The 27,504-nt window shown below is 40.5% G+C and overlaps 3 protein-coding genes across 6 annotated transcripts in view; all 3 read right to left on the bottom strand.

The window, feature by feature from the left end:
* The window catches only part of kif13a (kinesin family member 13A), a 42,928-nt gene extending 30,605 nt beyond the window's left edge, over positions 1–12,323 (bottom strand). For 2 of the 4 annotated variants that reach the window (XM_014994979.2, XM_014994978.2), the window contains exons 1-2: positions 11,852–12,322; positions 11,532–11,622 (exon numbers count right to left, since the gene is read on the bottom strand). In XM_014994979.2, the coding sequence (XP_014850465.2) occupies positions 11,532–11,622; positions 11,852–11,906 (146 nt within the window). In that variant the 5' untranslated portion in view covers positions 11,907–12,322. Of the gene's footprint in view, positions 1–11,531; positions 11,623–11,851 lie in introns of all 4 variants that reach the window. The other 2 variants (XM_014994976.2, XM_088014114.1) reach the window with 2 other exon arrangements.
* Positions 12,324–13,479: 1,156 nt separating this feature from the next.
* Positions 13,480–16,183, bottom strand: LOC106922508 (E3 ubiquitin-protein ligase NHLRC1). Its single transcript, XM_014994984.2, has one exon. It carries the CDS (start codon positions 15,134–15,136, stop codon positions 13,937–13,939), a length of 1,200 nt encoding a protein of 399 aa, XP_014850470.2. The 5' UTR covers positions 15,137–16,183; the 3' UTR covers positions 13,480–13,936.
* A 147-nt stretch (positions 16,184–16,330) lies between these two features.
* On the bottom strand, positions 16,331–26,128 carry ptdss1a (phosphatidylserine synthase 1a). Its single transcript, XM_014994982.2, has 13 exons — positions 25,645–26,128; positions 25,160–25,251; positions 23,959–24,003; positions 23,739–23,863; positions 23,452–23,610; positions 23,092–23,243; positions 21,932–22,073; positions 20,518–20,630; positions 20,346–20,411; positions 19,757–19,856; positions 19,537–19,605; positions 18,425–18,491; positions 16,331–17,771 (listed from the first exon to the last, which is right to left on the bottom strand). Exons 1-13 carry the CDS (start codon positions 25,824–25,826, stop codon positions 17,689–17,691), a joined length of 1,395 nt encoding a protein of 464 aa, XP_014850468.1. The 5' UTR covers positions 25,827–26,128; the 3' UTR covers positions 16,331–17,688.
* Between the last annotated feature and the right edge of the window lie 1,376 nt (positions 26,129–27,504).

Below are 27,504 nucleotides of genomic sequence, written 5' to 3'. Positions count from 1 at the left end.
ATAAACCAATCAGCATTTGCAGCAGAAAACGAGCCGCCACGGTGTTGCTGCTGCAGTCTGTCGCCTCCTGCTCATTGTTTAATCTGTTGTATGTACAGTTAATGTGTCCGGCTCTGGTATGCCTGGAATGCTCCGCATGACAATGGGAGGAACAAGATTTATTTAAGATGTTAGAATATAGCTTCCTGAGACATTCTCGTTTTCATTTCAACAAAAGACTTCTTCTAAAACTCAAGGGTTCATCTAAACTGCCTCTCCTTATCGAAAACCTCCCCCCCCGTCTCATTAAGGTAAAGCACATTAGGCTCCAGTTCTCCCACTCTGCTGTGGAAATAAGCTCCCTAATCCCCTCAAAAAGCCGAGTGCTCCTCAGAATCCGCGCAAGCTTTAGCACAGTCTGTCCCCCGTTTCTTCCCTAAAATTGGGATTTTCAGGTAATTATACTCATATCTAAAACAGCACTTTCAGGTGAAGATTCTGACTTTGTGTTACTATAAAAACAAAAGTGTTTCACCGCATAGTCTAACTATATTTTTACTGTTTTCTTCATTTATCTGATTATGACTCAGTGAGTCGACTGTAAACCACTGATCTCTATTACTGTTCCAGCATGCATGTCACATTAGATGCCGAGAGCTTATTAAAGACACAGTTTTGGCTGTATTAATGTACACGTTTGGCCCAGAAGTGCCAGATAGCATCAGATTCGTACCTGCCTGGAGGCAGACGCACTCAGCTGCTGCCTCAGCTTTATCAGAGGCTGGCTGAGGTCTGTGTGGTCTGCAGGGAGCGCTCCAGATAAATTACCTGATGCTGAGACAGTTCATAGGAACTAACTGGTTGAAAAATTGTCTTACATTTTTTGTTTGTCTTTTTTCGTCTAACTTGGAAAAACATCCACGAAGACAGGAGGATGTCTCTGAGTTCTCTGGTTTTAAAAAGCAAACTGAATATCTTTTTAATTTTGCTGTGTTTTACGCCAAGGCGACTTTTACATTAACTTTTAGTGTTTTAAAATGAGTTTAAGAATCATTTTAACTGAATCAATATTCATGTGATGCGCCTTTTTACATATTTTATTAATAATTTTAGATTTTAATCCATTTTCCTTAGAAACCTATGTATCTATAAACGTAGTACATGAATGTATTATTTTTTTGTAATTAATAGATTTTAATTTTTTTTCATAAATCCTGGCTAATTCATTAGATTAAGGATTATTTAGATTTATTTGAGTATCATTTTTGTTTTTAATTAATAAGGTCAACATTATCATTATATTGATAATAGTAGTTCTATTAATTAAGATTTGTTGCTTAAATAAGATTTAAATTGTAAAATGCACCCTGAAAAAAATTATTATTATTATTATTTTTATTTTTATTTCATTTGAGCATTTGTATGAAGAGTGGAGCTGCAGCAGAGGAACCCCCCGCACACTGCCCTAGTGGCTACAGAGTTGGATTAAGGCCACTGGGTTATTATGCCACCGAAAACTGCACTCTTCAAGCCCAGCAGGCAACAAATCCGATTAATCTACTGTATCATCCGACCACTGAGCCATCTATCCACGCAAAACAAAAAATTACAATGCAAGGCTGAGCTCACAGACGTTTTAGACAAACAGTTTGCATTTTTTTGCAAATCATTTGATTTAAACCACTATCTATAAACGCCCTGGAAACGGGACAATTAAAAACAGCGATTATTATCAATTTTAAAATGTACTTTAGCAAATAAAGAAAAAGTTATGTTTATTTAATGTTCTATATTTTAGGAAGATTTTTACTTCTGCCTAAAGAGCAGTTCTCATCCTCCTATTAGAAAACGCAGCATTATCTTCTCCTGTGCAAATGCACACATCTACAGTATGAGATATTTCACCGCCACTCCCCGTCACATATTTGTGCCCCTCCTCTTGATCTATTCTTGCAGCTACTTCCACCCATCCACCCTTTTAACCTCCCTTGACCCCCAACTATGGCGTATTCCCAGCATAAGCAGCCAACAAGCTTTGAGACAATGACTTTTCAAACAGCAGTGGAGAGGAAACCTCTCAAGAGTTTAACAGCAGAGCTACAGCACTGTGCACTGGGCAGCTATGAGCTAACATTTAAAATAAGCTTTCAGTGTTTTAAGGACAGGACACTTGAGTTTCCAATAGAGGTCATCCTGCTGCACACACAGCAGGCAGTGTTACAGTAGAGGGGGACAGAATATGTCCATTGACCATTTAGTCTGGTTCCAAGTAAAGTCACAAACTAAAGCAAAGCTATTTTATGTATCAGGCACGGTGATTTTAAAGTAAACCGGACAAGCGTTTGCAGTCAGACATGTCCGTGAAGAATGTTTGGAAACGCTTTCAACACGACGCTGAAGGAAGTTAGCAGACTGATGACAAAAACAGGCAGAGGGAGCTCGATCCCGCCACACAAACAATTTCTGGAACCTCTTCCTTACACGCCTCTCACTTGGGAGGCTTCCTCTGCTAAAACAAACCCTTAAGCTTTATTGCATAACACACCTAGTGTAAATGTTAAATATCTAGGAGTCTTTAACAAAACAAAATATATAACATTCATTCATCATATATATTGTTCTTGATAAAAAAAAACCCATAAAAAAACAGAACCACATTTATTTATTCAGATACTTATAGAATGTTATCTAATATCTAATAAATTCACAAATGTTATGTGAAACTTGGCCTTTCAATGTTTCATGGAACAATGTTGCATCAACATCATGCTTATATGAAGCAAAGCTACTTTACAGCATTCACAGTTTCGTATGACCAGGTTGTTTCGGGACAACAGATTTCCAGTTTTCTAAATGGGCAACTGAAGTAATGAATCTCGCATGTTAAAAAAGTAAAGTAAAATAAATGTACTTTGACATAGATAGACATTTTGAAACAGAAAACATAGGAATAAGAATTATCCTCCTTTAGGCATCAAAGCACATATTCTGAATATCTAGTTTTGCTAGAAAACGAATTGAAGCTCATCAAGTTGGTTGTTGGATGCACAAAAACGGTCTGAACCCTACTAGAAATGGATAACTTGGATTTTTCTTCCATCCATAACAGCTTCCACCACTAAGTGTTATTGTTAGCACAACCCATTAGCACTCCAGTGTGGTACGATTACTTAATTGGATTAGTTGATATCTAGCTGGCTGTTCATGCCAGTCAAGATGAAAATGGGCAAATTCCAGTCAACAAATGACTTTTCAGTGCATTTCTAATAAATGCTAAAAGGGTTAGTTCAGATTTTTTTGAAGAAAGGGGAAGTGACATTGGTTGAACCTGCTGAGGATTTGCTAACTATGATGATGCATTAATTACACCAATGATTACAGCTCCTTAATTTTGTAGAGAAGCTAGAGAGCTTCAGGAGGCCTAAACATGTAGCAAAGCATCAAAATCATCTTTATTAATCTGCATATTAACCAAAACTAAGCATCAGATTAGAGAATATTTACAGGCATAAAAGTTACATTATTTTCCCCTGAAATGTAGAACAGATGCAACAAATAACAAATTAAAAATACAGTATGCCAGTGAAATCAAAAGTACAGCATTCAAAACAACATTTTTGGCTCTGTCAAGACTAATTCAGGATTTCTGAAGCAAAGGAGAGCTTAGACTCTTCTAAAAGCTAAAATTAGTTTCTTATGCAAATATTTGAAGTGGCTAGAGGGATATCACTCTTTGGGTCATCAACAAACCCCCGGGAGCCTCTTGTATCTTCTTTTCTGCTGTCTCTAAGCAACGGCAGTAAACATGGAGGAGACACACAGCCTACCAGCCTCATGAGTCAAAGTTCCAATATGAAAGCCAAACGGTGCATTTTGAAAAAACAGGCTAAATGAAAAAGCACTGCCACAAGCAGCACACATGATAATCATGCCATCATCAGCGTGGGGCCTCCAAGTTTCCATAACAAATGTTCACAATGCGGCATATGATGGAGGAAGGCTCTAATTTAATCCGCTCCGGCATTTTCTGACACCGCAGTGACAAGTTTGGGTCAGCAGGCTGAGGTCCAAGTCAGTGTGCATTCGAACGCAGAGCATAAAACGGACCACGTGTGCTCCACGAACGTCTTAAATCTGGTGAGCCTCAAAGGCAGCGCATCAGCCGAAGAGACGTGAAGTTCATCGAAATGTTTCTCTGAGGTATGATTTCTTCCAGGGGAAGGGAAGTGACACTTTTACTGCCAGGACGCACCTCCTGTGACGTTTTCTGTCGGCTGAACGCCACTCATCTGAATAGACCTGGCATGCTGCAGCTGAGAACAACAAAATCCAGAGTGAGCTGGCTCACTGAGGGCAAAGCGCAACACAAGTCATGAGCCTAAGCATATTAAAGAAACTAAGCAAATACTTGAGACAGCCTTAAATGAAAGCTTCAAAATGTCATTGGCATTTATTCCCCTTAATGTGACTAAGCTAAAATGAAAACTAAATGCTAAGTTGCAAACTTCAAAAAGGCCCCATCACAAAGAATCATGCAAGGAAACCATTATGGAAGCAATGTCTGAATGTGGATTTTTACATACGCTGCTGCCCCTCCGTATAAGAGGCCACATCTGACATTAATGAGGTGCAGGCTCAACAAAGAGGGAGGGCGCCATCTTTTCTCAATTCTGGATCAAGACATAAACAATATCCCGCCCTCTAAATAAACCAGTGAACGGTGCAAAGTGAATGCAACCGCTTCAGGGCTTTTGCTTATGGCACTTTCCCCCTAACAACGAAAAAAAGAAAAAAAAGAAAACCCACAGGTTTATGGAGCAAATGTGAGCTGATGTGGAATACTTTAGAGCCAAATGACTCTGAGAACAAGATCCCGCTGAGTGGAAAGGTTGATTCTTGGCACGAAGTGAGCAGTATGGAAAGACAAAAAGAACATTCCTGAGGGCAGTCACCGGACAAGGCAGCATTGTCATTTAGGATGGGGGTTAGAAGACATGATGACACTTCATCAAAAGTTACTGACCTCTAAGAGTTTAACGTTAACATCTGTGCTGGCAGTAGCTCCAAATGAACAAGCTATTTATACAGTCGAACCTCTAAAGGGATTGACTTTTCTGGAGAAACGTCGCCTCGTCTCCATATTTAGCGGGAGCACTGATCCATCTCTCGCAAAAAAAAAAAAAAAAAAGCAATACTGAAAAATCTAGCCGCTTTTTCTGGTGTTGTTGAAAATTCTTGAACATTGTAATGTAAAAACAGGCATCTTCCCCCCAGAAGCTCTCACAGGTGGCCTCGTCCTTACACATCAGTCCTTCTCAGCTGCAGTTAAGATTCGGCGATATCTACCCCTTCCAGTTCACTGTGTGTTCCAACACTAAGGGAACATGTTTACAAATACTTGTTGGGCAAAATTAATGAACAACCTTCGCTAGTGCTTATAAATAGTTTAGACTTTTTCACACACACACACGCGCGCGCACACACACACACACACACACACACACACACACACACACACAAGTCAAATTAAATATAGATCTCTGGGTTGCTGGGGAAACTCCAAATACTGGGTTTTGACCTCAAAGGCTGTTCTCGTTGTAATAAGACACAAAACTAAAAGAAATATGTTGCTTGAGTACAAAGGGAGAGCACCCTGTCACGTCTTTGAAGTATGTGTGTCAGTTCTGATTAGTGCATGTGTTGGGATCAATGGATGTGAAATTCAAAATGTTCTGTTCTGGGTATTTTAATTCTGCTGTGATGTGACTCTCATGTTCTCTTGTTTTTTTTGTTTTTTGTTTTTTTTTGTTAAAGGTCTGGGAATTAAATTTCAATGATGTGCGAGTTCCCAGAAGTGGTCAGATGTTTATTAGCCAAATTAACCAGACATTTGTCCCATTAGTTTCATTTTCAAGCATCCAGCATCCTGAGGAAAGTGAAGAGACTGGACAGTATAAAGTGTGATTAAGTGACCTTATTGTTAAGTCAACAAAGTTAAGGTGTTTGAGTTGTAGATTCTGCAATGAAGACGCAGACGTGCGGTGTACGCATAGCGTGACATTTGCTGTGGTCATGCAGCACAATTTTGCATCATGCCCAAAAAACAATCTGTGGCAGTCTGGCATGGCTAGTGATCAAATAGCGTATGCAGCATTGTCAAATGTGCAGCATTGTAAAACGGGAGCACTGTTTTCCTACATTTTTTTTTCCTTCCGAGTCACTGAATTGAAATATGCAGAAAGCGTGACGGGGGGTGTTAGTTCAGGATAAATCAAAGAGTGGGAGGACAGTAAAAGCAGCATCCTAACAGAGGAGGCTCTAATTGTAGCCCCTCTCCACACCAACCAGACAACAATACCTAAGGAAGCAAGACAACACAGCCTGGTGGAGATAAACCCAATTGAGCTCTTGTAACCACCAATGATAAGAAGAGATTAGGGTGGAAATTACAAGCTTGGGGACAGACACTATCAGATAAAGACATTCCTCCGCAGACCATCATAAAATCATCAGATGAAAGCAGTTTTTCATTTCACTTTTGGGGATAAAAAGACAAGCATTTGATTTTTAGGTCAAAATTGTGGAGATTCAGGTGGTTTTTCCAACACTCTATCCCCTAAATTCAATTGTTGCACGGTGACTGACATGCACCATAAGTGTAATACGGCCCCATTCTGTGGGTCGCAGGGTATTTTCTTGTCATTACTCACCACCACTCACTCCCTACACAGACAGTCGCTTCAGGTGTTTCTGTTCACCCCCGGCTCCTTCCAGCATTTATTATGTCTGTGCACCTAAGGAGAGATGACTGGAACCTGAAAGAAAAACTACTTCTCTCAGACTTCTGTTTCAAATATGCCATTCTGCCCAACGAGCAGAAAGGTGAGACTCAGGGAAATATAACCTTTTGGCCTGAAGTCACAAACTGCTTCACTTGTCCTTCGGTGAGATTAGTGTTCATTTCTGAGGAGAGCTGGGGAGAAGGGATCACGAGGGGAAGGCCAAAGTCTCTGCAGAGCATACAATAAGGCTTAGTCATCAAAGGACATAGAAAAAAATCCTTAATTTTAGGAAAAGCTGTGCAATTCAATCAACTTGACAGAATATGCAAACAAAAATGTAGAATCGAGAACATCTTTGCAAAGCAAAAACCTCGGCAGAAGAGTTTAAAAGAACGTTTCGAACGTTTCTTTGCCCTTCTTCCATCAAAAAAAACCCTGTGTATTTCTAAGCAAACAGCCACAGATTAAAGTGGTGCGTTCATAAAAATATCTATTATAGCTGTTTCCTTTCTGACGCTCTGCCTGAGCATTCCCACGAGAGAGAAAGTTTCCCATGGTCCCTGGCCCCTGCAGCCATATTCAGCAGGCTAATACCCTCTGAATTTGACACATTTCCAACACGCAGGGACAGGTGTCTTCAAAAGCTGGCAAAGCCCCACAGATCAGGGCACTCCCGCCTCTCTTCTGCGGGCTCCACACGCAGAAAAAAACGGGAAAATTACATGGTTTTACAAAACCAAGGAAGCCAAAACACACGTACATGCACACACACACACAGTGAGCAGCAGCAGTATTAAAATCCTGAATAATTACATGCCTGAATTGCATCTTTGAGCAGAAATGTTACATAAACACAGTGAAAACCATCCGAGCTGTACGGCTCTAAACTGGACTGAGGATCAGAACCAAAATGACTTTATCAAAATCCAAAACACCAGGAATTAAAGGCAAGTGAGGGTGAAACTGAAACAAACGGCGGAGCGTTTTCCACCGTATTTTAACTACATGAAATACATTCCTGTGGATGTGATACTGAACACCAATCAGATATGAAAGCTTCCGCTGGACGATAAGGTAAAATATGTTTGTGTCTCGCTTGTCAACATGGAAACAGGTAACACATAACGGGCATAAAGTTCTCACAGTACCTGAGCCATGATCAACATGATTTTGTTTTTGTTTTTACATTTTGTTACATGTTTTATTGGGGATTTTATGACAATACTGAAAGTTCTACTGTACTGTTCTACTGTATAAGCTATCTCAGCAAGATTGGTTGGAGGGTATCGGAGATCAGCAATTTTTCAGACTTTCTAATCAGTTCACAAATTCACAATTGGATTTTGATCTGCACTTTGACTAGGCCATACTAATACATAAACATATTTGGGATGGTGAAACTCCGCCCCTGTGTCAAGTCTTGCGCTCCCTCTAACATGTTTTCTTCCAGGACTGCTCTGCATTTACCTCTATCCACCTCCTCAAGAACTTTGAGCAGCATTTCTGGGATTGCTGATGTAAAAAAACGTGCCATGTTTCATAGTGTGAATGGTGCGTTCAGGGATATCGTTCAACTTTTTGCAGAGTTTTCTACATCGCTGAAGCAAACGGCTGATTGGTCTTCTTATGGCTTTCTTTTTGCCACTTTTCAACAAATGCCCGATTGATGGAGGGGCATTACTAATTGTTCTCCAATCGACAGACTCTCCCATCTGACCCGTAAGTCACCTTCAAAGTTACCACGGGCCTCTGGGCTGCTTGTCTGATTAATGCTCTCCTGGTCCTGCTCACCCATTATCTTGCTGGATTTGAAGCAGTCCCAGCAACACCGTGTGCTCCAAGAGATACTCAACAATTGAGAAATTGTTTTATAGCGTAATTATGCTTTGTTACAATTTTAATAGAGTACATCTTAGCTCGTGATTGTAACGCAGTGAAGGGGTTAAAAATGCTTAAATTATTTTGCAAGGAGCTGAGCTTTGAGCTAGATTTCTGAGCTCGATTGCTTGGACGGCAGCCATAGCGTAGCAGTCTCGCTTCTGATAATTGCTTTAAATACAGATTAGTGCAACGACCAGAGCTACTGGCACAGTAAGCTCATTATTTAATGCTGACTAGGGAACTAAGAAAGTGTTACAAATTTACAAGATTCCCCTTAGCTCATAAGAAAAGAGCTTGACATCTCACATGCATTCTTGTTCTCTGCAGTCACTCTGGGAACATTTGAGCACCCGAAAAAGCTGTTTGTCCATTTAAAACGGTCAATAAAACAGGAAAACAATCTGCAGCATTCTGTCAGACGTTTTGCGCGCCTGTGGGTAATCAGGTCAGGTTTCTAGTCATGTGTGACACGGAAAGCAGAGGAGAGCGAGCAAGCCGAGCGCAAGACTGAGGCGCAGCTTTCATTGTGGGACAAATATGACATTTTTTGACAACCGCTAACAGGCATGAAATATGAGCATACACTCATCACCCGCCTAAACGCAGTCTGATCTCCTCATTACACCGGGAGAGCATGTCAGATCAGAAGGCAGCGCAGATCACACACTTTCAGTGAGCCTTTGTGCACAGAGGCCATGTGAAACTTTCACCCTTTCTTCACTTTTAGCAGAGACGAGTCTTAATGAAACATGGAGCATGCTGGGAGCTCGACTGAAGCGATCCAATCTAATGGTGCTTTGGTGCAGGACGCCATAAATTAGTCCTGGATCTGGAGATTTATTGCAACACCCCGAGGCTTGGGATTAAACAGTTGAAACAAATCGGACTTCTCGTGTCAAATAAAGTCAACTTGTTCTTTAAACTGTGCTATATTTAACATCACCTGCAACACCTTGTTTAAGATCCCAGGCAGCAAATTTATGTTTCAGAACAAGATGAGTTTACTGTCATTTACTTATAAATCTGACATCAGCGGCTTTTTTTGGCAGCCCTGACGTTTTCTAGGAACAAACCAAAGACCTACATTTGTTCCTGAGCTGATCCAGTCCCGGACTTGACCAGAGGTTTCTTAGCAAAGTGCTACAGACAGTCAGTAACAGGTATAAAGAAATGCCCACAGAATGATCCTGCCACTACCATACTCAGTTGTTGTTGGCATGCATGGCTGCAGAATATATAGAAAATCAAACATTACCACAGTGTCACTGTGCCCAATTTTAATACAACAAAAGGCAGCTCAGAATGCAGTGAACATTTTAGTTAATTATCTAGCCAGAATTATCTGGCTTCATGCCAGTTTTACATCTTAATAGGAAACTTTATTCCTGAGCAATTTAGAAATTTCCCTACAAAAACAGTAGCTGTAGCCTGATTCCGGTTTTTCAACAAAACCACGCTGCCATGATAGAAATTTCCACAATGTCAGCCATCTGTGGTTAATGTTTCAACTTAACCCAAAGCAGAAAGACATCAAAGTTGTAATTTACCTTATTTTATCAATAAAACCTTCAGAAACACAACAGGATATCACATTTTCCTGATATCATGCAATCGCACTTTGATGTGTGGCTTGTGGATCTAAAGTTATCTGAATAAGGAAACTGTAATTACATTCACAGTGATAATTTGCTTCAAGGTAACCCGTTCGAATGGAGTTTTCATCTGTTCCAAGAGTCGGCAACCATTTTTGCCCTCACTCACGTCAAATAACATAAGAGCCACAAAACCTTCTCACTCCACCCAAAAAAGACAGTTTATGAATTTCTATGACAGTCTGTAAAAGCAGTCAAAAGAAGAACATGCCATAGTACAATGGAAAGTTTCATATATATGGAAAATGAAGAAAAACAGCTTGTACTTTGCATCATATTGATAAATAAAAAGAACTGAACAAAAAAATGATCTGATGCTGCTGAAGTATTGTTCTGTTGTGGAAATACTAAGCATGCATTGCAGGAAAGCGTATAAAATCTACTAAAACTGTCTGTTTTATTATTTGCATGTTTGAAAACATTGTCGTCTTCCATCATATTCCAACAGCTTCTGGTCCCCTAATAAAGAGGACCAGAAGAGACACGAAGAGGCAGGTTGTAGATTCCTGCTCTACTCAGTCAAATGTTCTACATTTGCTCACTTCCAGTTCTTCACTTTCCAAATGCCGCCCTGTTCCGCATCTGTCCCTCTGCCTGACCCCGATCCCGATTCCTCCCTCTGCAACACGACTATGGGCTGTGAAACCGTACACAGCAGAGACCCCCGATGCCCCTTTCCTGATCGTGTCCTCCTCACTTACAGATAAGCAGAGTTCAGAGTTTGAAGGAACCCATGGAAACCGATCAAAGCGGGACGACGAACTGTACGATTCTGACATTTTTCTCGACGAGACGCATTGTGGAGATGTTTTACGGTGCAACGATCGGTACTGGAAAGTTCAAGTGAATGACATAAGACGTATCATGTTGCAGTCAGGAGGTTGACAGACACCGTGTCCTCTGCAGCAGAAGCAGCAGCAGTGCAGTATTCCTGTAAACCCTCTGCATTTATTTGCTGACATCCATGCAACACAAACACGAGTGAGTTTCTCAACAACATATAACCTGTGTAGTTTTTATTCAGAAGGAAAACATCTGCAGCCTTTCTGAGACGTCGTTGGCTCGTTTCTTGCAGCAGACTGAGCTCTCTCTCATCGCTTTGTGTTATTGTTCTGACATTTCACCCACAATCACGACTTCTGCTCTGATGATCTCAAAGAAGTCATAAGATGCATGTTGCTGGGTTCATAATCATCCGCAAGAAACAAACTACGTGTTGCATTTCAGCTGTGATTACCTGTTCTCTCCTTTTGCATTCGAGGGTGGAGGCTGCAGGATTGTTTGGTTGTCCTCCATGTCCACCACACATTTTGTATTCAGCTCAATCTCTGCAGAAAGAGAGAAGTTTTTTTTCTTTCTTTCTTTTGTGGGGGGGAATAAGGGAGAATGTGGGGGTGTGAAAAGTCAGAGAATCTGATCTGCTTTCGCTGTGTTGAAAGTACACTCGGGCATGACTTCAGGGTTATAACTCAAGAGAATGGTGAGGAAAGCAAGTTTAAGATCAAGCGAGAACGAGAGAGGAGTTTGCGAGCGGAAATCGTCGTTTTGAACACTTACCCCTGCGGTTCATGGGCCGTACTCTCACAGCAACTTTTACCTTTGTATCCGACATTTTCGTCCACTTTTTTTTTTTATACTCCCACCCTGTCTGGTCTGTCTGTGCGCCGAGCTATAAATGTATATAGTCTGTAAATCCCCCGACAAGCAGTCTCGGATTTCTGCCAGACTAAAACCGCTTTCAGCAGACGCTGTTCATCAAAAAAAGCCCCCAAGGAGTCCAGATTTTGAGGAAAATAGATCCGGACAAGTTCATTTTTTCTTCCTTTAAATCCATCCGGGTTCTCCTCTTGTGCGGATCGAGCCCTCTGCTCCGGCCCCAGACAGCATCCCTAACACCGCCATCTTCCACCGGGAGCTCGACTGCTCTCCTCTGGCAGGGCTGGAGAGGCTGTGCCAAAGGAGGGGAAAGGATTTACGCACCGCGCCGCTCCTCAACAGGGAGGAGAAAAGCAGCGGCGCAGAAATGGCAAACTGCATAATGACAAGTGATAGACACGCAACAAACGTAAGCGTCGTAATGAGCAAAAGCGGGGCATACACTAAGGCATACTTTAAAGAAGTTAAACTGGTTTATGAAGCAAAACTATCTCCAAAGCACACCAAAATGAAATTTCTGATAGCACGTTAATAACTTACTTAACCTCGGTCAAATTATTAAGATTATAATTTATTATCAGATGCGTTTTGTTTTGTATTTTGATCTTTCCCATGAAATACTCTTTCACATTTAAAAGTCTGTTGATGTTATTGAGTTTTCTCAGCAAAAACCAGTGAAGAAACAAGGCAAGTAATTATTAGACACTTTAATATAAATAAATAAATAAATAAATAAGTAGTTTTTGGTTTTGTCCTCACAAACAACAAAACTTTGATTTTTTTTTTCTTCATATCAAGAATGAAACTCCATGAAGTCACATACAGTGGGGATTATTGAGCACAGTGCAATAAAAACAGTTAAATACGTATTTGTTTTCATCCAGACTCGACAAAAGCTTTATGTTGTTTTTAAATATATCCGAAAACGTTCATATATTGTAACGCCATTGATTTGTTCTGAAGAAACAGCGCCTCCTACCGACACAAAAGTCGCAGTGAAATATAAAAAAAGGGCAATTCTTTTCACTTTGTTATTGATAGTGATCTTAGCATTAAAAATAGAGAAGAAGAAAAGAAAACAAATCAAAATTGAATTTCTACTCATCCGGATTTGACCACAAGAAGGTAAAACAGGCTCATTTTTCAGTTTTTATATTTTTACTCTTTTGTATTTTTAAAATAAAGATGCAAAAACAGATCATGTTTTTCTTCTTTTTCCATTACTGGTTTATTATGAAACTATCAAATTAACAAAACTTACACAGACCCTCCTCAGTGAACACAAAAAAATGGGATATTATGAAATTGCTACACAATCAGCATCTCAGTTCCTTTACTATGACTTTTAAACATTGCGAGACAATTTTGAATGTGAAGTTTTGTAACTTTTGTTCTTTCTGGTCTTTTGTGGCAGGAGGGTTGTTTTGTTTTCTACTTTTGTGTTCACTGTTGTTGTTGCTTTACGCATCATGATCGCTTATTTTCCTCCGTTTTTTTCAGTAGTGTAACACTCAGTAATAAGACTCGGCTGGTTTCAGAAGTCGTCTCAGTATTTATTGGTCATTGTGGATCAACCTGTCTTGAAGATTTTGCTCGTTCCCCCATGAGCCACCTCCAGTTTCATCTTTTATTTTGCCATTAAGTATTAGTAATGCACCAGAAGGACACCAGAAGTTGAGGGATAGTTGAAGAAACGCATGTGGAAGGCCTGAGGTGGAGGTTCACTTTACAGCAGGAAAATTTACTTAAACAGAACTGCTTCTCAGCTGTTCAGAGTAAGGGAAAACTTTAGAAAACAACAAGTCACAACCTTTTAGGGTTCCTTAATTCCCCCAGCAGATAATAAGTATCCTTCAAAAAGACAAGTTAATCTGCAGAAATATTTAAAAGTAGAAAGCATGAAAACAGTGAAATACTTCAAACAAACTTTATTCTGTTTTTCCAATACCCCGTCTTGGTTCCTTATTACGTAATGACCATGTTGCGTCAAGCTCCGGGTTTACTACAATAAATCTTCACTGTATGGTCGCCACTGTCCACTGTGATGAGCGTGTTGCTCAGTATTACCAACCCAGCAGGTCGAATGAGACGGTCCCCAACAAGAGGAGTCACGACTGGATGGTTCTGAAGGTTTCCTAAACTACAAATCAACCCCTGATCGCAGTCAGACACAACCACATCTCCATCACTGCCGAAAGCCACATCTGATATGTTGAACCTAAAGGACGACTGGAGGATCAGGCTGAAGCTGTCCATCTGGTAAAAAAGGTGGAAGTCTTTCGTAAACACCTTCAAATTTGTGTTGTGGTGCCTTCCTCTTGGATGCTCCAACACTGCTGTGTTTCCGGTTTTCTGGCAGTGAGCCACCGCTTTGGGACACTGAAGGTTGGCTAGGACTCTTTGATTGTCCAGGATAACGCCATGACTAAAGTTCACTTTTATTCTGAGCAGATTGCCAGCCTGGAGGTCAGAAACCAGGATGTGCCCACTACAGTCTGTGTCCACGCCCCAAGGAAGTTGGAAGCAATCTTTGACCGTCACTACGTGTACTCCCCTGGATGTGAAAACCTTCACAGATTTATCCCCTGCATCTGTCACTACGACATAACCAGTAGGACTCACTGCCACATCCACCGGGTAACAGATGTCCCCATTGCCTGTTCCTTTCTCTCCAAAACTGTGCAGCTTCCTCCCTTGTTGGTTAAACACCACCACTCTCTTCTCTCCATCATGCACCACGACTACTCCCCCCGCAGACCCCAAAACGGCGATTCCAGTGGGGTTGATGAGAGTCCCCCAGCCCCCAAAAGCAGCAAGAAGATGCAGAGCTGTGTCCGAGGCAAATCCTCCTCTGGCCCTGTGAGGGGGAGCGGAGGACGAGGGTTTCTGGGACAAAAGGAGCTCCTGCAGGTCACTGAGAACCTGGCAATGGGAGGTGCTGTCAACACTGCACAGCTGTCGACAGAACGGGCACTCCAGCTTCCTCAGGAGAGGGTGGGACAAAGCTGTGATGCATTCCAGACAGAGTACATGACCACAGGAAAGGTTCTGTGGTCTGCGCTCCCTCTGTTGCGAGTTAAACGTCTCGAAGCAGACTTTACACTCCAGTAAGTTGAGCTGGATTTCCCTCAGGGTCGCCTCTGGACTCAGGCAGCAGCGATGTGGGAGATCAGGACTCTGGGCCATGATGACTGAAATACACCGATGTCCTGGTGAGGCAGCTCGGCTGACTGGTGCAGGGTGGATAAGGTTCACGAAACCAAACTGAAAATCTCAGAGTTTGAGGCGACACGATGAAGAAAGACGGAGAGAACAAAACGGACTGGAGAAGCTCTGTGTTTACATGTCCTCTGCTTGGAGGCCTCAGTCACCACGTGATGTTTTAAATCTAGCTGAGGCTCTCTGGCGCCCTCTTTTGGAAATAACAGTTCATAAGGTGAATTTTGTACATTTACTACTGCTATTTGCACAAGTTTGTTGCTGAACACTAGTGAGCAAAGAGCATAATGAAATTAAAGAAATCTGAAAAGGTTAAGGGAAAAGAGTGGAAACAGGAAATCCATAGAGGTTCTGTTTAAAGTAGTTTGGCACTGGCAAGTTTAATGACACAGACATGTGGAAAATAGTGGTCTGATCAGAAAAGACAAATTGATTTTGGTCTTTTCATGCAAAATGGTATGTGTTGCATAAATACATCACTACACACCACCCTGTACACAGAGTTGTGGCAGCATCATGCTGTGAGGATTAAGAAAAAAACTACAATAGGATGACTTGTGCATGTCGATGTGCTGGGATGGTCCAGTCAAAGTCCAGACCAAAACACAAAAGAAAATTGATGCTTGCAGATGCTATTTAGCAAAACAAACTGAAGTTGAAATTATGCCAAGGGAGTTTTTACAAAGTTTAGCCTCAGGGCAACTGGACACAAATGTATGCTGAACATTTCAAATTACTTGCATATTTATGCTTTCATTTGTTTTCATGTGCCTTAAAAGCAAAACTATATACTAAAATGTGTGGTTGTAGGATAAAATAAAATGTGAAAGTCAACGTGTAGGACATATGTTCTAAGGTCGTGTAGATCCTGGTATGGTTCAGCGTTAGGAAGCTATTTCTGTACGACTTTCATGATGTGCAGCCCGAATGAAATCCGACTCCAGACGGGCAGCGCTGAAGTCAGCAGGTCGAGGAGCACTTACATCCTGCCGAGGTGTCCTTCAGAGCCTGAATAAGATTATTCAATTTCAACGAGTGTCAAGTTAAAAAAAAAAAAAAAAAAAGTAAAATCAGCCTTAAAGATGACTATAAAATATTTCTAATTCTTAATTTAAAACCTAAGGATGATTGTTAAAAAAAAAAACACCAGAGATTTGAAAATAGAGGAAATGTAAAACATTTTAATATGTTGATTTTTTTTTTTCACAGTGAAACAAATAGCACAGGTCATCTTCAACAGTAATGGTTTTTTGGCAAAATGAAATGTATATCCAGAGACGACGTACCATTTACAAAGCCTAATGTTGCCCGGGCGACTGTTCCACCGAGGCCAGCATTCGGATTGTCGAGGATACGCGAAATATCTCAGTGCTGAGATGATACTGATAGAGCAAAATGACAACAAAGCGCCGACGAAGCTCTCCAGGTAAGAGTATCCAATAACAGAGAGCTTAGCCTAAATACAGACCGAGAAGCGTTAGGAATAAGAAATAATTCCATGCAAACAGGCACAAGGCGTGAATAAAAATGTTAAAGACAGTAAAAGACAATACTTGTGTTCAGGTTTAGATAATATAGACTTTTCTTTTTTTCCTACTGTTGTAACATTATCCTATTAAAACACTTGATTTGACAGTCATGCAAAAAAAAAAATGAACAGAAAGAGAAAGTCGGCGGAAAAAGAAAACCACCTGCACACCGACATGCAAGAGTCTGAATAATTGCCCTTCAAAAGTAGAAAAATTAAAAATAACGTAGCAGCCACAGGCGGAGAGGGGAAAGCAAAGTCACTCTGGATCACAATAGTTCACATAATACTAGAACATTACGAAATGTACAGTATTTTCAGGGAAAATCTCCTGCAAAGTGCTTTAACTGTGTGCTTCTTTACAAAATGAACCTCAGCTGATCACGCTAACAAGCCAAAGCTGTCCGGCATGGAAATTCTGCCCACATTCAAGTATTAAAAAAAAAAAGAGAGAGAACAATGCAAACATTTAGGAAGTAAACAGATAATCAGTGAAGAATGCAAGTATAAAAAAAAAAAGACCAAAAAAAAAAAGAAAACAGGCTTCGAATAAAGTGATCAAATCTTTAAAATGGCTTTTAACATCATGATGCTTTTGAACCAACTTACTGGCATTCAGCCAGGTGAATGCCAGCCTTCAGTGATATATCGTGTTGTAACTTAAAAACTACAATGGACACACGCAGTCACAGCTACAGTCGCTTTTATTCTCTCACACACCCACAGACTGTCTCGCTCTCAGTCACACACAAAGAAACCTGTGATTAGTGGTTTAGGAGTTTCTTGAGCACTCACTGCTGCAACGTGCAGCTCTGTTAGTTTGAGCCGCTACACTTTTCATCACGACACAGCGATCACCTGTTCATCCGCTTCCTATTATCCGATGTCTTGCTCTCCCTCTCTCCAGAAAGTGACGGCGGTGGGATGGTGAAGTTTCAGGATCTTCTGCAGAAGGAGCTCGGATGTCTCGCGGCCTCCGCGGCTCAGCTTACTACTGGCTGTCGATGCCGTTTAAGGGTTTGTTTTTCCCTCTGCGTCTGATCGTAGGGCTCTCACCGTTTGAGTCCATGTCATCTAAAATGTGACGTTCAAACATTTAAGATACATTCAGGTAAAAATACACACAAAGCGCATATTTATAGTTCCCACTTTTTTTGTTGTTGTTTGCAGTTTTAATATTCAGAACATTTCACTACAAAAAATAAAACTTATCAGTTTTTAAGTAATTAAGTAAGTCAATGGGTCTCATCCATGTTCAATAGTTTGACTTTTGATTTTCAAGCAGCGACTCGTTGCCCTGCTGCTCTGGCATCTGGAGTAAAGCACCATTCTCGAAATCTGGACTTTTCAAATACCAGCTAAAGTATGATAAATTACTTGCAGAATTTTTAAAAGCATAGTCTGTGAACACTTCTGCCGATATCCTGTTTGTGAAAAGAAAATATAATTACAGTTTTTATGCTTCGTTTGGCATTTTAACCAAACTTGGTTAGATTTAAAAAAAATAATCCAAGTGGAGGATAGTCTGTAGAATAAACTTTTTACCCAAACTCAATTTTCCATTTTCCAGACTTATCCAGACTTAGAAACTGGTAAAAACAGATTCCATAACTTTTCAAGACTGCAAACAAACCATGAATGAAACACTTGTTCAGGCACTAGGGGCCAGTGCTTTACAAAAAAACAACCTAAACGTCGTCACTGACAGACAACAGTAGACTCCGTACCTCTAAAATCCCCAGACATGTGGTCAGGAGACTCTGAGTAGTTACTGTCTTCACACTCTGAAAGGCTCTGCAAGAGGAGAGGAAAGACACATGACACACATTCCTGTAACAGAGCTCACATCATATGCAACAACATGCAACTGATCCTGCACAATGTTTCCAGTAGACCAAGAAGACCTGACAAGACAAAACTACTACCAAATATGAATGAAGCCAAAGTTTATGTAGCATAAGAGAACAGCAGAAAACAGTTTTCAGCAAAAAAAAAAAAAAAAGTATAGTTTTCAGAACAAGATATTTAAAAAAAAGTGAAATGAAAATGTGGCTGCTCTTTAGCTACAGCAATAGTAAATAAATGAAGAAGATGTATTTTTCTTCACCCACCAACAAAGTTTCTCTATTTGACTTTTTTGCCCCAGGAAATGAAACGACTAGAACCTCGGCTTCAAATAAAGGAGAAAGCCCGGGTACCGGCGACTGTCACTGTTAGATTCTTGGTGATGTTTTTTAAGTGCTCCAGATAAATCCTCATTTAATTCTTCACATAATGAACACAGATTCAAGATTAAGACTTTGCCATCTCTACTTTTGGCCTAAAGATTAATTTCTCTGTATTTTGTACTTTACATTATTCTCATGGACACAACTAGGCTACAAGCTATAGGTTTTTTTTTTGTAAATCATGTTGAGATTGAGATGACATCACTTAAATTACATGTATTATTTTCCAAATTAATCAGAACATGAAGGAACCGACAAAGATAACCTTTCAAAGAGTTATGTAAAGAAAAAAAAAAGCTTCTCTTCATTGAGATAGTTCACTAAAAATGATTATAAGTGAACATTAAAGATGGTCTCTGGTGTGTTAACAAAAGCTATTAATTAAATTAAATTCAGTTTATTTACATAGTGCAAATTCACAACAAACGTCGTCTCAATGTACTAAAAAAAATAATTTTAGCTCATTTCAGTTATAATAAAAATGCATCTCAACAGGAAGCCAACCCTGGATGAAACCTGAACGTCGCCGTCTCTCTTTGCCACACACACCCTGCTTCCAAGTACTGGATTAAAAAAAGAAACATTCCTGAATGCTGGAACAATAAACACACCTTTCCCCTTGGACCATATGTTTCTGCATACCACACCATCCCATACAGACACAGGAATGTAATGAAGGCCTGAAAACAGGAACATAGCACAAGCTGTCAAATAACTCAGTAAAAAGGATTCATCTATAACAATAACTCATTGAAAGTTATTCGATTGGTGGTTAAAGTACGTATTTTTAAGCAGAGGCTGTGTGACGTTGCACAGAAATGGTGATCTTACCAAACACAGCAGCCAGAGGACCACATAGAGGATCTGCGTTTTCGAGAACAAGTCCTGTCCAAATTTAATACACGCCAAGGCCTCTAGAAAGGCTATCGCCCTGCAAACAGCGAGAGGGGGAAACGATCACGGACTGAAACCTTTGGCCAGCCTGGAGGATATTTTTAGTTTGAACGAGGAGACACAAGGCCTCGGTCAAACATGTACGGTGGATGTAAAGAGTTTACAGACCCCCAGTTAAAATGCCATTATTTCTCATGCAAAGAACTGAACCATAACAATGATAAAAAAAAAAAGTTGGATGCATTTCAAAATGTAATCTGACATATATCCTTCAATTAAAATAAAAACAATTTTACCAGAAATTTTATTTATTTATTCTTTTTTCAAAATCTAACAGGCATCTGTGGATCGCCTAAAGAAGGTTTAGGACAGATGTCCTCACAATCTGATACCTTTGGAGAGAAAAAAAGACTAAAAGGAGGAAATTTACTGCTGATTTTCTGAGTTATCTCCACCTCTCTCTGCCTGCCACTATAGTCCCATTTTCCTTTGACTAACGTTACATATTTTCCCACTTAATACTCACCCAAAGACCCAGCACTGCGTCCCCACTCTCTTACACTGTGTATCTGTAAGGTATGCATAATACTGCCTGGAACAAAAAAACAAACAAACACAATGCAGGCATTAATTTATTTCACCAACACTTCTCAGCCTTTTTCTTGCCCCAGAGAAAAAGAAAGGTCGCAACAGCGTACCGTACTGTCGGAGCTGTGATGATGCCAACGAACAGGATTCGACACCAGCTGAGCGCGTGGCTCGCGGGAAAGACGAAAATGTGCTTGAGGAAGAACGTGTTCAGTTCTGTTAGCTGTGAGGAAAACAAATAAAGCTGGTTTCAGTAACGAAGGCTGTGTGAAAACCCCAAAAAATGGCTGGTGACAAATATACAGTGTAGACTTGAAGAAGTCTGAGCCACGAGTCAATAAATAAAAAGATCCGAGAAACAACTGAAAACAAATTGTTGGTTTCTAATGGCAAAACAGATGTGTCTCCTAATCTAATCTTGTTTGTTACAGTTTTAAGCATTTCTCTGACCAGGTATTACCGTCCCTCCCCCACCTGTTGCTGGACACCTCTGGACAGTGGCGTGAAACAGAGTGAACTAAAAATGGTTTTACTGAATCAATTACATCATGTTATACATTTGACATAGTTGTATAAAACCAAACTACTCTGAAATGGTTTATAGGAAAGTATTGAGGTGTCAATAAAAAAATGCACCAATGACTTAAACTTATTTTTTCTTAACATGTTTATTTCCCTATTTAATCTGACATTCCTACGAGTAGCGCCAATATTTGTGGAGTGTTTTTTTTCTGAACTGTAAAAAGAATTAATAAAATGCATCCCATCTTATTTTAATAATGCAAATCTTGCCATTTCAGGAAACATTTGGAAAATGAGGAAATTAGTTTGGAGCATCTACAGATAGTTTTTTTTTTTTTATTTCCACCTAATGGAAACATGATCTTCAAACATGCTGACATGGACACAGAGCAAGCATGGGTGTGGAAAACGACACTCAATAGGGGCTTTGTTCAAAATATGGGAAAGGTTTGTAAAAGAAACGGTGTCCACAAGGGCTGAGATCGTAAACGGCTTCCCAGATAAGGAGCGTAGCCTCAGGCTCCAACGCTCTGAGGCAGGTCGCGTTTTACCCTCGGCTTTTTTGCAGCGGCACCAGAAAACAAACCTGTTGGCAGCGGCAAAGCAACCGGCTAAACAGGAAGAGGAAGTGAGAGAAGCCAGACCCCGCTCTGAACGGCTGAATCAGATTTAATCTCTTAAAGTAGTTCTCACAAAGAGCAGCCGTCAGCACGTAATGCTTCAACTGGGTGTGTTACGAAAACTAAATAAAAATCGCCAACATCATATTTAACAGCAAGAGGCTAAAACATTTACTCAAACGATCTCAGGGGTAAAGGATTAGCAGTCAATGTGTCGACGACAAAACACCTGTGTGCTTAACGGATCCGCGAGGATTAAGATTTCACCAACAGACAGAGGAATCAGCTCTGCGGGGGACTTAGCGCGCTGGATGATATCCGAATCGTCAGCGCTTCCAAGTCGCCGTTGAGACGCCAGAGCAGGATTTGGCCGGTGACCCACCTGCCAGATGATCATGAACAGGTAGACGCCCGTGACCCGCTGCAGGGAGGACTTTGGATCAAGCCAGCGCACGTAGGTCCAGCTCGCAGGCGTGAACTGCAGCACAGCTCGCTTGATCTTCCCCGTGGTGGTGTGGATGTCCCTGATTAAGTGGGATAGAAGTGGGATTACGCAGACTTACTGACAGATTTATTAAAACATATTATTCTAATGCCTTCAGCAAGAGCAAACAGAGCTGACGTCGCAACACAAAGCACTCGACTTCGCCTTTTTGATTAATTTCTGGGATTATCTTTTAGAATAATTTCAGAATCCCATCTGTAATACCTTTATACAGGGGATTAAATTATACACAAATCCTTTAGAGTTGCAAAAGAAACTAAATACACAGCATTAACAATAAACGCTATACACTTTGACAATAAAATTTGTTTCATTATCAAAAAAGAAACATTTTTTTCACCTTTTTTTATTATTTTTGACGCCTTATACAGTTGGATTTAAATCGAGTTCAACTTATTCACAAACTCAAAAGTCCATTTTTTTCCATCAGTAAACACAGCACATGCATGCTTCCAGGTGAGAGCATCGACAGTCTTTAGCGTGGAAGTTGTTATTGGGTGGAAAAAAAGTAATCTAGTTAGTTAATTTTGAGGTTTTTAAAAATAAAGTCAGAGGAACCACAACTGTGTAAGAACATCCTAAAAACTCTCTGCAGTTTTCCTTCAGCCTGCAAGAGAGAGCAGGACTTTCAGCTGATAACAGAAAGCCTGAGCGACGTAAAATTCAGTCGGTCTGTTTCATCGTTTTGACGTTTCAACCTCTCTTTTGTTACGAATCGTTTGGAAATCTCACCGTTTCATTTCAGTAATGCTTCCCTACATTAAAGCTAATATACTGTGCTTACGACAGATTAAAATGTTAACTTATTTATTTTGCCTTTTTCTGTTTAAATATTACTAACAATCTTAATCATCTCCTCTGAAAAATACTGTGTGACTTTGCCTTCGCTTCAGACATAAGTAATGACTGTTCGAGCTCCGTTATAGTTTTACAGAGAAATTAGAACGAACGGGGAATCAACACCAGGAGGTCGCAGCTAAAAGACGAAACGCTGACGTGAAACGGCTGCTGATAAATTCTGGGGCGTAAATTCGTACTTAATACTGGCCCAGTGGTACGTCCTCATCTCCAGGAAGCGGCAGACGGTCATTCCGAGCCAGATTCCTCCTCCGTTGCACAGGAGGATGTCCAGGATCACCTGGTCCCACCAGCACTCCGCAAAGTTGGGCAACAAATGCATGAAGAAAAGCTGTTAAATACAGAAAAGAAAAAAAGACAATTACAATTGGAGACCGGACCACGAGTGTAAAATCTGAATTTAATATCTAACGTCAAACTAATCCGACTCTTGCTCTGTTACATAAACACATTACATCACAAGCTTTGGTGATTTAGACAGGCAGGCAGCCAGGAGGCTCACAGCTGTGGAGCTTTTATTGTTTGGAGCGTTTGTTTACCTCCGTAAGCTCCCAGGTGATACTGATGGTCCAGCAGAGGCCGTAGCTTCGGATGAGGAGGGCCTTCATGCCCCAGCCCCAGAAATGGCTGAACGCAAAGATGTCAAAATGGCTCATGATTCTCTCCCAGGTGATGACGTGGCAGTTCACCGCGTACTCCTGCGGGCGACGGCACAGACAGCCACGTTATGACCACCCCCGCCAACGGTGGGGGGAGCAGAAGGCAAATAGACGAGAACGTCGTTTTGTTTGTTTGTCTTTATTTACTGTACGGCGTCGTCACAAACCATAATGTCTGCCTCTCTCTTGGCGTAGCGCAAGTTGGGATCCAACCAGTACATGAGCTGCTTCACCTGCTGCCAGTTGAGGAAGATGATGAAAACCAGGAACAGAAAGTAGAGCACACTCAGACCTTAAAAACAGAAGAACACGACCTTCAGCAAGGAAAGAATCTATAACAAAAAATATATATATTTTTGCTCTGAAATACGTTCGCTAGGCACTCACCAAACACTATCCGCCATATTGCTGGATGCGGCCTGGTGAAGGGGCCTGAAAGCAGATTTATTAAGACAACATGTCAAACGATGGGAACCGAGCCGAGATTTACTGCTTCACTGATAAGAGCTGAGATCACTGGATACTAGCAGTGGAGGTTTCATGCCAGCCTAAGCCTTGTACTAACAATAGACGGCAAGAGTGACCCCACTGACAGACTCTGTTCACGCCTGTGTTCAAGTATTGGCTTCAAAGCGCCTCTTTCCTCCTACATACAGGCAATCTTTGCACTTCCTTTACTGTAAAAGAAGCAGTTTTGAAACTAGATTAAGGGGTAAGCAAACATATACCGATTCAAACTGTATATTCAACAACCACCACTACTTTGGGGGAAAGAGCCGTCACAGCGCATGCCTGCTAAGTTTATAATTTGACATCCATGCGCTGTGACGACCTTCACAACAGGTCTTTGTGAAGGCCTGCTGTGAAGGCCTAAGGTACAGCAGGCCTTCGGTGCCGAATCCTGCTTTATTGTAAAGTTACGCTCCAATAAAAGTAATGCTAGCCACATTAATCCTTCACTAACATACTTAAGGCAGTTAAAAAATGTGAATCTGTTTTGAAATTCATTTGAAATCCTGTTAAAACTCTTACACACACCCTGGGTAATCACACCTCTGGTCCTCATAAATGATTAACTGAAGAGATCAATTGAAGAGAAGCTTTTTAAAACTTCTTTGTAGGTGCAATAAATTAGTCAATGATTTAACGGTCTGACACATGAAAACAAATTAAAAGTTTATTTACTCTCAAATACTATGTAGGACTCCATTGTTATTTATTTTCAAAGGATTTTGCAGAAAAGTCTTGTGATGGGTTAAACCGCTGTTCAAAAATAAATAAATTTTATTTAACTATAATCATTTTATTGTGAACTTGGCAACATTTTTAACACGGTCAGAAAACACACAAGGTGCATCTTGTAATTTACAGTCCTTAAAGAAATCATGATTGCTTTAAATCAGATTGGTGCGTCTATGCAGACAAGCGTTTAAATCATTATGCTTGCAGGTTTCTTGCACTTGCGTGACAAACTTCTCTCTCTCTCTGCCTAATTTACAGCATTATAACTAATGTCTTCAAACATCCTTACTCACATTTCTCCACAAAATAACAACCACAATTCCTAGGAACTATGTTGTGCTCTCACCGTTGGGAAATGCCAAAACACTGATGACCAGGAAGAAGGAGATGACCAGGATGAGCCCCACCCAGACATTATTGTCAGGATTTCCATCATCTCTGCGGACAGCATGAAAAACAATCACTAATTAGCAGCTAATAGCACCGAACTATGGCACACAGCCCTGCCCATTGCGTAACCATAGATTATATTGCCTTTACTGTGGATATGTAACTCAGGCTCATAGATAAAACATAAACTAATATGGCACATTTAGCTAAAAATGCAATGTTATCACTCGTTTCTACAACGTTGCAGCGAAAGAAAAACAACATCACCTAAACAACGCTTATTTTGCAGCTCATGTTTAATTACTTTAAAGATTAAAAAAATGATCATCCGTGATGAGAGAAGCTCAGAGAGCACCGAAGCTCGCTAGCTGAGCTTCCTGTATCCGAGCATCACTGTCGCTAGGCTAGGCTAAGCTAGCGTTAGCGGCGCACTCCTCTCACCTTGCAAACGCGAAATACATCAAACTGAGCACCGTGCATGTCAGCAGCGTGATGGTGTGAGGTTTATAGAAAAACTCGATGGTGATATCCTCGACCTGCTGCTCGTTAATCATTCGGAAATGCATCCTGTAGTTGACATCATCTTTGCTTAACGTATGGGATCCGCTATACACGGACGCCATGGCAGGCAGGACGCGGCCAGCGGAGCAGGAGCAGCAGCGGCAGCAGCGGCGGCTCCTCACAGCGGCTGGGGCGACATGAGAAAGTGATCCGCCGCAGCCACCAGATCAGACGAGCAGGCAACGAAAAAAAAAAAAAATATAAAGTTACATAACTAACTGGCGGTGTGCAAGCAGAAAGCGATGAGCTCAGAGAGGAGAGACAGGTCCAGAGAAAGCGTTCAGTTTAGGTTGTGATTGGTTTGTGGAGGAGCTTCACAAACACAAAGCGGAAGAGTTTTGTTCGACCTTATCATTATGTGGGGGCGGGCATTAGGGTTCCTGGCAATGATCTGGTTCTTCTGACTCGTATCATCGATAAGAATCAGTTCTTTCGGTAACCTTCACTTCAAATTCTTGCATGCATCTGGATTATGTAGTTAAATCCCTTACTTAGTTCAAATAGTTAAACTCATGAAGATTCTTTGTATACTCATTTTTCATTTTTGAGCCCAAGGGAAACAAAAAACAAAAAACGATTTTAAATAAAGAATATTTGTGAAAATACTAGCCTTCAGACGATTGTGAGGCAAAGCCCATTCAAGAGTTTGATTCTTTGTTGGAGTCAGACTATGATCATGAGCAGTCATGAATTTTTAAATCATTATTTAAAGTGAACTCTGCCAGTCAGTGAGTCCTTCAGATATTTTGTGCTTTGCCAATAGAGAAGTCTGTTTGCAACTCTTGAATCAGACATGTTAGTAAGGAGAAAAATGACTTTACTGTTGCTCTGTGTTACAATCTACTCTTTTTCAGAAAAATATAAACTTTTCCTTTCATTTGGATATCAAGTACCCAAAATAAATAAATAAATAAATTTAAAAAATGGAGATAGAGTTAAATCCATATTCATCGCTAAAAGGTTCTGACTCCAATTGTTCAAGTGAATTAGCACCGTCAGCTGGCTCAGTCATAACTGGCACATCATGTGAGTTTTCAGATGAAGGACTTTAAACCATGACAAATGGCTTTAAACATTTATTTAAGTCGCCACTTCAGTTTCTTCAGGTGTAACATTAGACACAATGAGTGAATAGAACACAAATAAAGCAATTTATGAATGTAAAATTAGGTGCAGAACAGATGTCTAAAACCGAACAAACAAAATTGTCTATTTTTTTTGTTGTTGTTGTTGTTCACTCAGAACTTCTCACCAATAAGGAGAATAAATAGCTAGGTATAAAAGCTTTGAAAGTTTTAATAAAACCTTTTTCCTTCAAGGGAATGTTGAAGAAACATGACTTGCTTTGTGTTTGTCTCCCTCTTGTGGCCACTCATAACTGTACATCTGACTTCCGATTTGTTCCCCGTTATCAGAACCCTGGAGAATCGTCACCCAAACTAGCAATTTTCTAATTATTTAGAAATTAAATGTATGCCTAAAATGTTAAAATTGTAAACGTGGTTTTGCAAATCTCCTCCCCAAACTTCCTTCTGTACAAATTACAACAGTGTGCACCAGGGCTTATTGTTTTCGTTTTTAAGCATTAATTGTTCACTAAGCACTTTGCCATCTGTGCCTAAGTTATTATCTCAATAAGAGGCAGGATGTTGTTAGTGTGTTGCATCATATATAAATGAATAAGTAAATACATAAACAAAAGCAAACATAGAGTTAGAAGTGTTCTAGTCTTAATGTTCT

The sequence above is a fragment of the Poecilia mexicana genome, unplaced genomic scaffold (genome assembly GCF_051168715.1).
Source record: "Poecilia mexicana isolate PSO_F unplaced genomic scaffold, ASM5116871v1 scaffold_16, whole genome shotgun sequence".
Lineage (NCBI taxonomy): Eukaryota > Metazoa > Chordata > Actinopteri > Cyprinodontiformes > Poeciliidae > Poecilia > Poecilia mexicana.
The sequence above is the reverse complement of the archived record's forward strand: the minus strand, read 5'-3'. Positions and strand labels throughout refer to the sequence as shown.